A 15,426-nucleotide genomic window follows, 5' to 3' on the forward strand; every position below is an offset into this window, starting at 1 on the left:
TTAATATTTTTCAACAAATATTTACTGACTTCCTACTGTGAGTTAGGTACTGTGCTAGTTATTGAGAATTCAGCAGTGAAAACAGACATTGATTGATCCATTTATGGAATTTAAAATCTAGAGAAAAAGATGAACAGTTAAATATTTACATGAATAATTAATTACAACTGTGAACTTGATTAATAGTAAATCTTTATCTTTTAACTCCTGTTTCCTCATCTTTAAAAAATACCTCCTCTGTCTTATATTGTTGAAAGGATCAAATGACCATACTCTTTCAAGCAATATGTCAAACTAGATAGCTTGAAAACACTGTTGCTATAAAATATCTAAAAATGATAGTTAAAATTTTATAAAATCCTTTAATGCATTGTTGAGTTCATTAGAAAGTAAGAGACATTCCAGGCACTAGAATTAAAGAAGGAACCAAATACCAGAGTGATGTGCATAATTGACATGATGCTGAGGATTCTCAAAGTGGAGGGTAGGGAGGGTAGAAGGTGGTTTTCCAGTGTTTGAAACCAGAGATTTTGAAAGTGTTGAGAGGAGATAAGAGTAGACTTAAGCATAATGAATTAGAATTGAGATATCCCCAGAAATACACATACACACAAAGCTAGAACGTCTGAGGACCACACCATTAATGAAAAGGCCAACTAGAAAACAAGGAAACAAACAGAAAATTCAGCTAGCCATCGTAGGGAGTTTATAAAGAATTGTATCTGCTTTAACCAGAGCTTAAGGGTAGAGGCAAAAAAATAGTCTGCATTGAGAATTTGCAGCCACAGTCTGCCCTTAAGTGAACCTAGAGTTTGAATTTATAGTTCCTGTGTGGTCCAAGAATCCTCACGCCAGGACATTAAAATAAGAAGTTGTCTTGGGTTGGAGATAACCCTGGAGTACCTGTAAAAGCAAATACAAAACCAATCTTGAGGTTTACACCCTCAGCCCAGGTGGCATGATATTCTCAAAAACAAACTGCTGAAGATAATCTCACAGTCCAAACTCTGAAACAACCTACCATAGGCAAGAACAGCAGACACAATAAATCAGATTCTCAGGATGTTCAAATAATAATAATTACAATAGAATGATAATATCTTCACATTGTTGAAAGAAAATAAGTTACCTTAGAACTAAAATGCTGGGCAGCAATTACATGTAAAATTGAAGCGATATGTTCATAGTTGAAGTATGTTAGTCCTTGTGTTGTTAGAAAGGGAGGGATACTGATTAGATTTGTTAAGTCAGACCTGCATGGTAAAGTGTTAAGGATATGCCTATAATCCCAGCTACAGGGATGTTGTGGCAAGAGGAATGCTTGAGCCCAGCAGTTCAGATCTAGCCTGGACAACATGGCAATATCCCATCTCTTAAAAAAAAAATTAAATTAAAAAAAATAAATAAGAAGATGCTGGGCATGGTGGCTCATACCTGTAATCCCAGCCACTGGGGAGGCTGAGGCGGGAGGATTGCTTGAGGTCAGGAGCTGAAGACCAGCCTGGGCAATATAGCAGGACTCCTTCCATTAAAAAATAGAAAAAAAATTAGCCAGGGCCAGCTACTCAGGAAGCTGAGGTGGGAAGATCGCTTGAGCCCGGGAGTTGGAGGCTGCAGTGAGCTATGATCATGCCATTGCACTCCAGCCTGGGTGACAGAGTGAGACCCCATCTATAAAAAAATAAGTAAAATAAATTAAAAATTGTTTTAAATTTAAAAAAATGAAATGCTAAGGGTAGCCACTAAAAGCATAGTAGGATGGTGATATTGGGGTGATGATTATTAAATTAATATCATCAGAGGTAATAAAATTGAGAAATAGTTTGTGTAGTGGTGCCCACTCTAGCACCTTGTCATCACCCTTCTGCTGCTTCGTACTTTTTAAGGCACTGACTCTGAAATGCCTGAAAATAGAGATGTGGCTGAGTCTACCTTTGAGATAATCCTTTAAAAAGTAAAGCTAATGGAATAGACGGAGATAGCAAAACAAAGAAACTGTCGTCCTTTATGCAGACTGAACTATTAGTGAATCTGTATAGAGACACTACATGACTTGTATTTTTTTGAATAAATAGATTTCGGTATATTCTAAAGTGCTTCTTAAAAATGTTTTATATGAAAATATACTGTTTAAGAAACTTGTATAGTAATTGAATTTAGCCTTTGTCAAGCAGAAGTGGAATTCAGTTATTTTACATTTTCTTTGTAGTATTAAGGTTTTGAAAATATAGAGCGCTTACCTTCTTCATTTGCTTTTCATTTATCTGGGTGAATTTGAAGGAAAGAATGACAGGAATGATCTCTTTAGCTTAGCAATTTTACTCCAAGAGCTTCAGAATAATGAATTTTCTTTATTCAACAATGAAAAATTTGAAATGTGACGGTAGTTTGATGCTGTACCATGCTACATGACAATGTTTTTTCCTCCTTTCCTCAAAGCACTTTGGAAATAGTTTCTGGAAAGGAGACGAAATATTGTTCTCTATACATATCAAGAAAAATACTTAGTAGAGAGAGTTGATGAAAGCCGCTAATGATATCCCATGTAAAAAGAGTAATTTGAACTTGAAAGCTGTGCCTCAAATTAAAGTGTGAGGGGAGTGGGGTGGAAGATCTGGAATAAAAAGAGTTATTTACACATGAGAGTCATTTCTTCTTAATAATAAAACAGTAACATAACAGTGGTACAATGGTACAAAATCCTACTGCTTCCTATTTTGCCTGCTCTTATGTTTCTCAGTGTAATTAGTAGATTATACCAAGTAATTGATGTAATAGAACAATAGAATGTCTGCACAGAAAATTACTATTAGACAAGATAGTCCAATCTCATTTTACAAATTTAGTTTTTAAATTTTTGTATAACACATTATAAAAATTAATAACATGCTGGGTTGAAGTGACGTACATAGCTAGTAAGTGGTAGACTCAGAGGAAGAACCAAGAGGCCATTATTTTTTGTTTTGATTAACTGTATGAAACTCCAACTGTTTTAGACATTATCTTAGCAGTTAAAAGCTTACTCTGTAGTCAGCAGATCAGGGGTTAGTGCTTACTTATATGAGTGATCTTTGAAAAGTTATTGATTCTCTCTAAGCTTCAGCTTCCCATCTGTAGTATGCTAATTTTGAAATTATTATTATGACTACTACCAGCAACACCACCAGCAACACCACCACCATTACCTTAGAAATTACTTGTTATTTAATACTAGATTTTAATTTGAATAGAATTTTCATCTTTGATAAAACCTATCATTCAAAACATTGGTTTGGGGACTTCATTTGTACTGTAAGATACAATACAACTCTTTTCTAGTCATTGTAGGCGTGAAATTCACAGAGAATAAGTTTGTGCTAGGTAAGTTATTTTTTGAGCTCAAAGTCCTTCAGAAAGTTTGTGTGGTTTTTTTGTTGTTTTTTTTTTTAATCATCCAAAATACTGTCGCAGTATTTTCCCTGAAGTTTGCAAGGAAACTGACATTTTCATATGTTACTGTTAGGAATATATTGGTATAACCCTATAAAAAACAAGCAATATCTTTGGCAAAATCTTTCAGAAAATATAAAGGTGGCAAATTTTGATCCAACAATTTAACTTTTTCCATGTGTAAAATTAATGTAGAAGAATTATTTGTAATAGCATTAATTAGGTATATGTAGTCTTTTTTTTTTTTTTTTTTGAAAGAGAGAGTCTCACTCTGTTTTCTGGGTGAGTGCCGGGGCATCAGCCTAGCTCACACCAACCTCAAACTCCTAGGTTCAGGCAATCCTCCTGTCTCAGCCTTCCACATAGCTGGGGACTATAAGCATGTGCCATCACACCTAGCTAATTTTTTCTATTTTTAATAGAGATGGGGTCTCGCTCTTGCTCAGGCTGGTCTCGAACTCCTGAGCTCAAGCTATCCTCCTGCCTCAGCCTCCCAGAGTGCTACTGCGCCCAGCCTTGTAGCCTTGATTTGTAATTCCAAAAGATTAGAAACATGAAATATCTATCATTAGATCACTGGTTAAACTAATTAGGACACATCTACAAAATGGAATATTATGTAATACAAAAAATGGAGAAGTTATTCATATATTCATAGAAAGATATGAAATGTATATTATTGAGTAAAATAAGGTATAAAAGAGTATGTATAGTATGTATGCTATGTCTGACATCTGTAAAACAAGAAGGGATGTTGTATATTAATGTTTGCTTACATATATGTATATTCATTCCTCTAGAAGGATACTCAAGAAACCAGCAACAGTGATTGTGTGGAAGGAGAGGAACTGAACTGGGTGGCTGTGGGACCAGGATGGAAAGGAGATGTGTACTCTTTGATACATCTTGATTTTTTTTCAACTATGCAGATATATTATCTATTCACTCAGTTAAAGCAAGTCCTTGGTTTGGCTTACTTTGGAAGTGAGGTGTCTTATTGAGAGAACCAAAAATATTTTTCGTGAACAGTCTTACAATGCTTAGAATATACTACCAGGCCCAAACCGTGGCCTGACAGAGTCCATATGATCTGACTTCTGACTGCCTTGCCTGTGTAATTGCCTGGCATTCTTTCCCTTGTTAAATATGTTCCAGTCGCACTGACCTTTTTGTTCCTTAAACAAGGCAAACTGTTCCTCACTTTGGCTCCTTGTACTTACTCCTTCTTTCACCTAGAATACTCCTCCTAAGATATCTATATAGTTCATTTCCTTACTTGATGGAGGTTTCTGTTCAAATGTCACCAATTCAGTGAGGCCTTTTTTTATCTAAAATGGCACCCCCAGACACCCTGTGTCTCCTTACTGCTTTATTTTTCTTTGTAGCACTAATAGCTACCTGTTTGTTTATCTGTCTCCCCTCTCCCTAGCCCCTCCTTTTCTCTCTCTCTCTCCCTCTCTCTCTGTCTCACTCACAGACACACACACACACAGGAATATTGGCTCCACGAACACTGAGGCTTTATTTTTGTTTATTGTATCTCCAGTGCCTAGCACCTACACTTAGTAAGTGCCAAATATATGTTTGTTGGATAAATGAATGATGACTTTTAGGAAAGTCTTTTGCTCTTTCAGCCTCAGTATTTCATACCTTTTATTAGGGCATTGGCACAGCATGAATTCAGAGAAAATCTCTACTTAAGTGACCAGCTCCTTTGTGTACATTGCACGTAGATCAGCAGTGGGGTTATTGAATAGCCACTTCTTTTCATGCAGATCAGACTTTCATAGGATTAGGTCAGCCTTAATTTCTGACTACTCAGTACTCAGGAACAGGCATTTTCTAGTTTTAAGATGGACTAGTTAATAACAGCCCATGATCTTGACCTTTCTCTGCTTTTACCTTGTTTCCCTCCAGCATTTCTTATACCGAAGCAGTGGAGATCTTAAAGCAAGCATCCCAGAACTTCACCTTCACCCCAGAGGTAGTATTTTGTGTGTGTGCATGTATGTGTGTGTGAGAGAGAAAATGTTTCCCTCTTGCCCTTGTCCTTGCTTATTTTATTAAGAATCCTTCAAAATAATCTTATTTCTCTTATTAGCGTATGGTGTTTGCTCATGTGTACAAGCCTTTGTTTCATGTTTGCTCAACCTTGTTCAAATACTTAAAATGAAAGCTAATTTTGAAATATTAATAGAATTATATCATTTAGAATAGCAGTGATTAAAGGATTATAAAGGAGTCTCCCACATTTGGGATGATGAAAGTTCTAAAAAAGAATGGTAATCCCAGGATATTACTGTAGAAATCACCTAGTCCAGTATTTGCCAAAGTATATGCGGAGTAATGTTAAAAGGTGACAAACAAAAGAGGTTATGTGATCAAATAAGTTTAGGCAACATATTTAAATGATTTCCTTTTTAGTTGAACTTTACAGAGTCTTATAGTTTATGAGCCACTTTGGAAAACACTGATTTTTTTTTTTTTTTTTTTTTTAAGTCTCCTGTTTTTGTTTCTTTTTTTAAAGAGACAGAGGTGTTGCTTTGTTGCCCAGGCCGAACTTGAACTCCTGGGCTCAAGTAATCCTCCCATGTTAGCCTCCCCAGTATCTGGAACTACAGGTGCATGCCACTGTGTCTCACCAAGAACTCCTTTTTTTTTTTTTTTTTTTTTTAATTTTAAAACATTTAATTGACAAAGATTGCAATCAAATTAATTAACACATTTATCAACACCTGCACTGAACTTAAGATCCCCAAAACTTGTTCGTTCATCTTATAACTAAGTTCGTACCCTTTTATCAATATCTCCGCATTTCCCCCACTCCCCAGCCCCTGGCAACTGGTGTACTGCTCCTGTTTCTGTGAAGGAAGTCCTTTATTTTGTTGGAAAGGATGTAGGTCCAGTGAGCCCACATGATTTATCAGTGGGCATGCATATAATGTCAGAAGCGAGGCTCCTCATTTCTATTCCAGTCCTTTCTTCTATAATTAGGATATTGCCAGATAAGTGGGAGTAATAAGATGTTAAGAATGTAATAGCTTTGTCTTCAAACTATTCCTTATACCAATGCAATCCCCAGTTACAGTCAGATCCTCTTATAAGGTATAATAGTAACCTATGCTTATTTATAATCAATTAACTCTTTTTGTAATTTTTAATGTTTGTCTTCTACCCTGGAAGCTTCATGAAGTCAGGGATTATAACTGTTCTACCCTGGAAGCTTCATGAAGTCAGGGATTGTAACTGTTTTTCTTACCATTGTATCCAGGATCTAGTATGGTACTTGGAATTTAATAGTTATTTGCCAAATAAATAGATTGAACAATATTATTAAATATTCATCAAAGAGCATCTGATATGAGTTGACTATTTTTTAAAAAAATTCACCAAGACAAGCCATCTAGCCAAAGATAGGCTCAATATTGAGAATATTATCTTCTATCATTTAATTTCCTGAGACCTAGGAATAGTAACTGTGGAAGAAACTCTAGGCAATATTAATAAAAACTGTGATTCTGAAGTCAATTTTTATCCCCTTGGAAAGTGTGCTTTGTTTTCCTGCAGGTGCTATTTGTCTGCTGAATGCTGCTCCCTGAGATGGGGGACAGAAACAGTGTTTATCTGTTGGCTTTAGCTTTCATCTTTCCAGGCCTTTGGCTGTTCTTGTTAACAAATGTTTCTCTCTAGTTTAGTCAGCTGTGTCACCTCAGCAGACAGCTCCACAGCTTACTGAGCCTCAGGGAAAAGAAGCCTTTGGAACTGATATAGGTTATTTTCAGAGTTTGTTTTTGTTTTTGTTTTTTGAGACAGAGGCTTTCTCTGTCACCCTGGCTAGAGTGCAGCAGCATGATCATAGCTCACCACAACCTCAAACTCCTGGGCTCAGGTGATCCTCCTACCTCAGCCTCCCAAGTAGATGGGATTACAGGTGTGCACCACCATGCTTGGCTAATTTTTTGTATTTTTGTAGAGATGGAGTGTCTTGATCTTGCTCAGACTGGTCTCGAACTCCTGACCTCAAGTGATCCTCCCACCCCTGTCTCCCAGAGTGCTAGGATTACAAGTATGAGCCACCTCACCTGGCCTATTTTCAGGTTCTTAATTGTATGTTTCAGCTCTGTCTTCTCCTTTGGTCATTCTTTTTTTTTCTCATTACAGTGGGGTATTGATCTACAAACTGAACATGAAAAGTACCTGTTGAAGCACTGTGGCAACATACCAGTCTTCATCATTAATTATCCATCAGCACTCAAGCCTTTCTACATGAGAGATAATGAAGATGGCCCTCAGCACACAGTAAGAAGAGATACTAAATAAATCGGGGTTAGTTATCTCAGAGTCTGGATTTTTCCCTTGGTTTAATTTCACTTAGCCTTTGGCATATTTTATTAAGTTATATCCATCACTCTTTTCATCTCTTAAAATGATAAAGTTTTTCAAAGATACTTCTTTTTTTTTTTTTTTTTTGAAACAGAGTCTCACTCTGTTGCCCGGGCTAGAGTGAGTGCCGTGGCGTCAGCCTTGCTCACAGCAACCTCAGACTCCTGGGCTCAAGTGATCCTACTGCCTCAGCCTCCCAAGTAGCTGGGACTACAGGCATGCGCCACCATGCCCGGCTAATTTTTCTATATATATTTTTAGCTGTCCGTATAATTTCTTTCTATTTTTAGTGGAGACGGGGTCTCGCTCTTGCTCAGGCTGGTCTCGAACTCCTGAGCTCAAACGATCCGCCCGCCTCGGCCTCCCAGAGGGCTAGGATTACAGGCATGAGCCACTGCGCCCGGCCTCAAAGATACTTCTTAAAAAAACATTCCCAAAGAAAATCCCAATGTTCTATAAATATACTTCCTCATTTTTATCGCAAGGTGTCTGTAGTTTAACAGATGCAATTATAGGTGTTTTTTTGTTTTGTTTTGTTTTGTTTTTAATAACTGAGAGAAAGTGGCCTGGAGCACTGTGTAGCAATACCAGCTCTACTGTCAAAGTTACATACTGGTTAGGAGACTCCTGGGAGGGAAAACTTGCTGGGAAGAAATGGTAGCAGTGGCCTGAACAGAAAAAGGAAGAACCAGCTTGGCAGAGCAAGAGGCTTGGAGTACTTTGGTTTAGGCTATCAGAAAGAAATAGTGAAGGAAGGGCTATGGAGGATGTGGAGATGTAGCCAGGTTCTCCGTCATAGTTCTCACCTGACTGTCTCTTCTCTGTCTGTCTTGTCTCTGTCTCTCTGATCTCTTTAGACATTCTTGTCATCTGTTCATTGTTCACCCTTAACTTTAGTTGCTTGTTTTATTTTTCTGGTTTCCTTTTCCCTTTTTTCTTTTGTTTCTTTTTTTCCTCCCTTACAAAATTAACCATAATATAAAGAAAGAATATATTTTGACTTTTACAATATTTATTGAATAGTTATATATTTAATATCATTAGTTGTAAAAGTCTGTGAGACAGATACATTTTTATTTCAAAATAGGTCCAAAAACTAAACATTGCTATCTGATGCTTTCCACTTCCCTGTAGGTAAATACCTAAATGTAAATTAGGGCTCATCAATAAATAAAATGTCCCCATCTTAGGTATACAAGGTTATCTGTTTGAATATATTTCCCATTTTATATTATAGTATTAATAAAACTATATTAGCCACCATTTAGTAGATTCCTATGAGTCAAGCACTACCATCTCATCTCTAAACCAGAAACAACTTTGCCAAGAAATTTATCGTTTCACCCATTTTATAAATGAAAAACTGGGGTGCAGAGAGATTGATTGCATTTTCCAGTGCTATGTAGGTAGTAAGAGACAGAGTTAGTATTCAGACCTGATTCACTCCAGCTCTGAAGTCTGTGTTCTCTTGTACTCTATCAGACTGCCTCAAAATCACAAATAATATAAAATTACGTTTTAGCTATTGATTTTACTCATACCCACCTTTCATACAATATCATCAAAACCAGCGAGTAACACAACTGATTTATGATTCTTACTCTCTTTTCCCTACCAACCCTCCAGTATAATTGTTTCGCCCACAGGTTGGCAGCAAAAAGGAGGAAAGACTAGGACACAGATTATCCAGTCCTAAATATTAATAATTCAGTGTTGAGCCTATATTACAAAACAGAGGACTATGTCCATATCTCTTGGCTTACTTTTATCACTCCCACCCAGTCCTACTTCCAACCTCCCAACCATGTATTCTTTTCATATAATGGAAATGGAAATTACATGAGAAGAATACATGAGCATTTTTCAGTCACTCAATTTTGCACTTCCTTAAATCCTCTGTTTAAGATTTTTCCTTCTCTATAAAGACTTCATGGGTTACCCAGCCACTTAGAGCCTTCCTTTCTTGGATTTCTGTAGCATTCAAAGAATTAGTAAAACTCTGTAGTATTGTGTATATTTTTTGTAGTCTCTGTATAAATTTTGCTTTCTTAAACTAAACTCTTAGTTTCAGAATGGCGATTGAATTATTTATAACCATCATACCATCTCCTGCTCATTCCGTATTCCCTCTAATATGGCTTTCACCCCTATCATACCACTGAAGCAGCTCTTGTCAGAGTTAGTAATATTATTAAATCCAACAGCTTTTAAAAGTCTTTATTTTACTTGAACTCTTAGCACTATTATGGACCCACCACCCTTCTGCTGCACCACCCTGCATTCTGATACTTACCTACCACTGTCGATGACTTTCTTATTCTTAAAACCCTTTCCTTCCTTTGCTTCTATGACATCACATTCTCCTGTTGTTTTTCCTTTCTCCGTGGTTATTCTTTCTTAGTCTCCTATACAGGTTCATCCACTGGTTGCAATCCATTGGATGTTGGAATTCCTCAAGACTCAATCCAAGGTCTTCTTTTCTCTCCCAGGTGATTTCAGCTGTAACCACAGCTTACTGTTTATTCTCAGGCAACTCAGAAATTTATACTTTTTTTAAAATTATTTTAAGCCTAAACTGCCAGCTGAGAAGAAATTTATATCTCTATTCCAGACTTCTCCAAGCTCTGGACTGAGATACAGTCATTTCTTGGTATCCTTAGGGGATTGATTCCGAGACCCCCTACCTCAGATACCAAAATCGGTGGATGCTCAAGTTCCTTATATAAAATGGCATAGTATTTACATATAACCTACACACATCCCCCCATATACTTTAAAGCATCTCAAGATTACTTATAATATCTAATACAATGTAAATGCTAAGTAAATAACTGTTATACTGTATTGTTTAGGGAATGATGACAACAAAAAAAATCTGTACATGTTCAGTACAGATACAGCCACTCATTTTTTTTCCCCAGATATTTTCAGTCCTCAGTTGGTTGAATCCACAAATACAGAACCCACAGATATGGAGGGCCAGCTGTATCTTAACTGCCACTTTGATTGCCATTTAGATATCTCAAGGGTATTCAAACACAACATGTCCAAAACTGAATGCATAATCTCTCCCCTTCTCACCTCCTCCTACCAAATTTGATCATATTTCAATATTCTCTGTTCATCTAATTGTGCAAGTAATCTTTAAAATCTTCCTCTTTTACTTATTATATTCAAGCTATTACTAAGTTCTATCAGTTTTACACTCCCAAATATCTCTCACGTCCATTCATTCTCTTCATTTCCACTTTTATTTTTTTTAGATTAAGAAAGAATCATCTTTTTAGATTAAGAAGGAGTCATCTTTTGCCTAGTCAACTTTAGTAGCCTCCTAACTGGTTTTCCTGTATCTACTCTTTCCTCTCCTGAGTCTGTTCTCCCCATTTTAGTGTGAGATTTCAGAAAATGTAAATCCAATCATGTTATCTCTTTTCTTAATTAAAACAATTCAGTGTCTTCCCTTTGCTCCTAGGATAAAAGCCACAGTTCTTTACATAGCCTACAAAGCCAGTATAATCTGGCTGTGCCCCCCTCTCTATCCTGCGGGACTGAGGTGCTCCACTTTGCTCTCTCTGCTGCAACCACACCACCCTTCTTCCACGTCAGCAGACATGCAGTGCTTTTTCTCACCTCAGGATCTTTGCATATATTGTTCCTTCAATCTAGAAGTCTTCTTCATCTAAGTAATTTTACTTGTTCTTCAGATATCAACTCAATCACCACTTCCTCAGAGAAACCTTGACCCTCTGGAGTCAGAGACCCCTGTTAGATGCTACAGTAGGACCATGTTAAGTTTCAAAGTTTTAGACCCAGAGCTACTAACTTCCCACTGCCTTTTTTTTCTTTTAAGATACAGGGTCTTGCTTTGTTGCCTAGGCTAGAGTACAGAGGTGTGATCATAGCTCACTGTAATCTCAAACTTAACAGGCATAAGCAATCCCTCCTGAATAGCTGGGACTGCAGGAATGTGCCACCACACCCAGTGGATTTTTAAATTTTTTGTAGAGACAGGTCTCCCTATGTTGCCCAGGCTGGTCTCGAACTACTGGCCTTATGCAGTGCTCCTGCCTCAGCCTCTCAAAGTGCTAGGATTATAGGCATGAGCCACTGTGTTCAGCCTACTAACCCTTAATTCATCATAACCCTTAACACAGTTGTAATTTTATATTTATGTATATGACTCTTTAATTAATGACTCTTTCCTTTATGTCAGAGGACTTGAGGACCTCTTTTTCACTCACCAGTGTATTCTTAGTGCCGAGCATAATGCCTGGGACATAGCAGGTACCTAATATCTATTTGGTGCATGGATGAATGGATAAATGAATCAAACCCAACACAGTTTTAGGCACACCATGGACAAGTAGTGAGTAGTGACTTGATTTGCTACGGAAATTGCTGGGAGGCTAAAAAGCAGCTTTTAAAGAAATTTTTTTGATACCCTTTTATTGAAATGGTATATATACAAAAAAGTGCATAAATCACAATTGTATAGCTCAATGGGGTTTTACAAAGTGAACCTAACCATGTAATCACCGTCTAGATTAAGGTTTAGAACATGGCAAACATCTCATATGCCCCCTTCATGCTCCCTACCAGTCATTAACCACCCCTCCCAAAGGTAGTTCCTTGTATCTAACTTCTTATAGATCAGCTTTGCCTGCTTTGAAATTTAATATAAATGTAATCATGCAGTATGTACTTTTTGATATCTGGCTTCTTTGCTCAAAGAATCTTTGTGAGATTCATCTATGTTGTTACATGTAGTAGTAGTTGGTTCTTTTCATTGTTATATACTGTTTCATTGTGGGGCTCCACCTCAGTTTATTCATTTTACTCCTGAACATTTGGGATATTTTTATTTTGAGTTGTTTTAAATAATGCCGCCATGAAGAGTCGTGTACATGTTTTTTGGTGCACAAACATACCTAAAAGTAGGATTGCAGGGTCACTGGGTAAGATATATTTAGGTTCAGTAAATATTAGCAGTTTTCCAAATATGTTTATAGTGTAATCTCTTTGTGTAAAATAAAAGCATGTAAACACACACAAATACATACACACATTTGCCCATATGCTTATATATGCAAAGAAATTCCTTGAAAATACTCAAGAAACTATTTACCTCTAGAGAAGGGGAGGAATAGACAGGATCTATTATTTAATATCCTGTGTGCCCTTTGAATTTTGTTTTACCATAAGTATGTATTTTTTAAAAAACCAACTAGTTATTTTTAAAAACCATTTGAAAATCTTGCTACTTGAATGTATTAAAAGTTCTCTTCTGCCTTTTTTAATAATAGAACATTTTAAAAATCATTTTTGTGTTGCTAGGTTATGTCTATCTAGTTGACAACCCATTTACTTTTTTTTTTTTTTTTGAGTTTTACTGTATTTCTTTTTAAAATTTTTTTATTTAAATAGATTTAGGGGATACAAGTGGTTTTTTGTTACATGGCTGAATTGCATAGTGGAGAAGTCTAGGGTTTTAATATACCCATCACCTGAATAGTGTACAATGTACCTAATAGGTAATGTTTCATTACTCTAAGCAGTATGGCATAAAGGAAAGTCTAGAGGCTTTAGAATCGCTCTTAGGTTCAAGTCCAAAGTCTGTGTGTTACAAACTATGTGATCTTAGATAAGCCAACTAATCTGAGTCTTAGTTTCCTCATCTGTAAAAACAAGGTGATAACATTTTGTGGAGTTGTGAGGATTAAATTAGGTAATATATAAAAAGTACATAACAGTGTTTGGGGTAATAGGTAGTCAATAAGCGTGATATTGTTTCTCTTTACTTTATAAATTTTGATAAAATCTTCCCCCCTACTTTTTTTAGTTGACATGTAATAATTGTACATAGTTATGGAATACAGTGATATTTTGATATGTGTATATAATGTATAATGATCAAATTAAGGTAATTAATATATCATCACCTCAAACATTTACCATTTCTTTGTGTTGTGAATATTCAAAGTCCTCTCTTCAAGCTTTTTGAAAATATAATAAATTTGTAATAAATTACAGTTAACCATATTTACCGTACAGTGCTGCAGAACACCGGAACTCATTCCTCCTATCTAGCTGTAATTTTCTGCCTATTAACCAACTTCACCCTGTCCTCCATCCTCTCCTACCCACTACCCTTCCCAGCCTCTCACACCCACATTTCTACTCTCCACTTCCCATGAACTCAAAATTGTTTTTTTGTTCCCACATATGAGTGCGAACATGCAGTATTTATCTGTGCCTGACATTAATTTTGATAAAATCTTTATTACAGTAAAGCACAATAATGTTGTGTGTGTGTGTGTGTGTGTGTGTGTGTGGCCACATGATAACATTTCTTAAGAGGCAGTTCTCTCACAGACTGCACTCACAAACATTTCTTACCTTTCTTTAGAAGTACCAGGAGGCCTTCATTGTGGCAGTCTCTCTGATAATGTGGTCTCACACCCCGAAGGCATTATAATGGGCCTTTAGTATACTTCCATAATTTATGCAGTACTATAGCACATAGCTTCTCAGAGCTAAATTATTCAAATGTAATTTATTTAAATTCTTTACATTAGGCATAGATACTAACATTGATACATTAGTAACCTAGATTTATTTTCAGTCCACTTGTGTAAAATACTTGCTTCCACCCCTAATTTATTTTTTTCCGGGGATAAAGAAATAAGCTTTGGGCCAGACAACTAAATTCTTTGTGGTTTTAGTAGGTAACTGGCTGTGGGTAGGGTTGCAAGAGTTTCAGCAATGGATGCAATGCAGTCTTAAAAAAGATAAGACAGGTGTGTTTCACAGTTGCCTACTCTAGAGAATCAAAAGAGTAGGTAAATATCTAACCTACACTTGTAGCTTTTGGCCACAGATAACAAAAAGTAAAATGGTATATTTTTACCATTATTTTTAATATACCAATAATAACTGGAATACCAATAATAACTGGTATATTTTGACCAGTTATTATTTTTCTTTCTTTCTCCTCCCCTCCCCCCAAATGAAGGTATACACTGTGATGTAATGAAAAGTACACAGGATTAAGAGTTATTAGGCCAGGTGTGGTGGTGTGCGCCTATAGTCCCAGCTACTTGGGAGGCTGAGGCAGGAGAGTAGCTGGAGCCCAGGAGCTTGAGGTTGCAGTGAGCTATGATGATGCCACTGCACTCTACTCAGGGGGACAGAGTGAGATTCTGTCTCAAAAAAAAAAAAAAAAGAGTTGTTAGTTCTGGATTTGAAATCCATTTCTCTTACCGGTTAGCTATGTGACCTTAGGCAAGTCTCTCCAATCTCTGAGCCTCAGTTTCTCCCTCTTTATAATCAGAATTGGATTAGATAATCTCTAGGATTATGTATAACCATCTCTTAAGATTCTCTGATTTCATGTAGTCTAAGTTTTTCTTTGTTTGCATATATAAGAATAACGTGTCTTCTTTGTCTATCAAATTGCCAAGCATATTTGATAATTTAAAAAGGACAGATTGGCTGGGCATGGTAGCTCATGGATTATAGAATCCTAGCATTCTGGAAGGCCAAGGCAGAAAGATGGAGGATTACTTGAGGTCAGGAGTCTTAGACCAGCCCCAGCAGGAGCAAGACCCCATCTTT

The 15,426-nt window shown here is 36.6% G+C and overlaps 1 protein-coding gene across 5 annotated transcripts in view; it reads left to right on the forward strand.

Annotated features, from left to right (window-relative positions):
- Positions 1-15,426, forward strand: part of NARS2 (asparaginyl-tRNA synthetase 2, mitochondrial) — a 116,397-nt gene that overhangs the window by 83,289 nt on the left and 17,682 nt on the right. For 4 of the 5 annotated variants that reach the window (XM_045557256.1, XM_045557258.1, XM_045557255.1 and 1 more), the window contains 2 exons: positions 5,347-5,413; positions 7,591-7,728. In XM_045557256.1, coding sequence (XP_045413212.1) covers positions 5,347-5,413; positions 7,591-7,728 — 205 coding nt within the window. Of the gene's footprint in view, positions 1-5,346; positions 5,414-7,590; positions 7,756-15,426 lie in introns of all 5 variants that reach the window. The other variant, XM_045557259.1, reaches the window with a different exon arrangement.

The sequence above is a fragment of the Lemur catta genome, chromosome 7 (genome assembly GCF_020740605.2).
Source record: "Lemur catta isolate mLemCat1 chromosome 7, mLemCat1.pri, whole genome shotgun sequence".
Lineage (NCBI taxonomy): Eukaryota > Metazoa > Chordata > Mammalia > Primates > Lemuridae > Lemur > Lemur catta.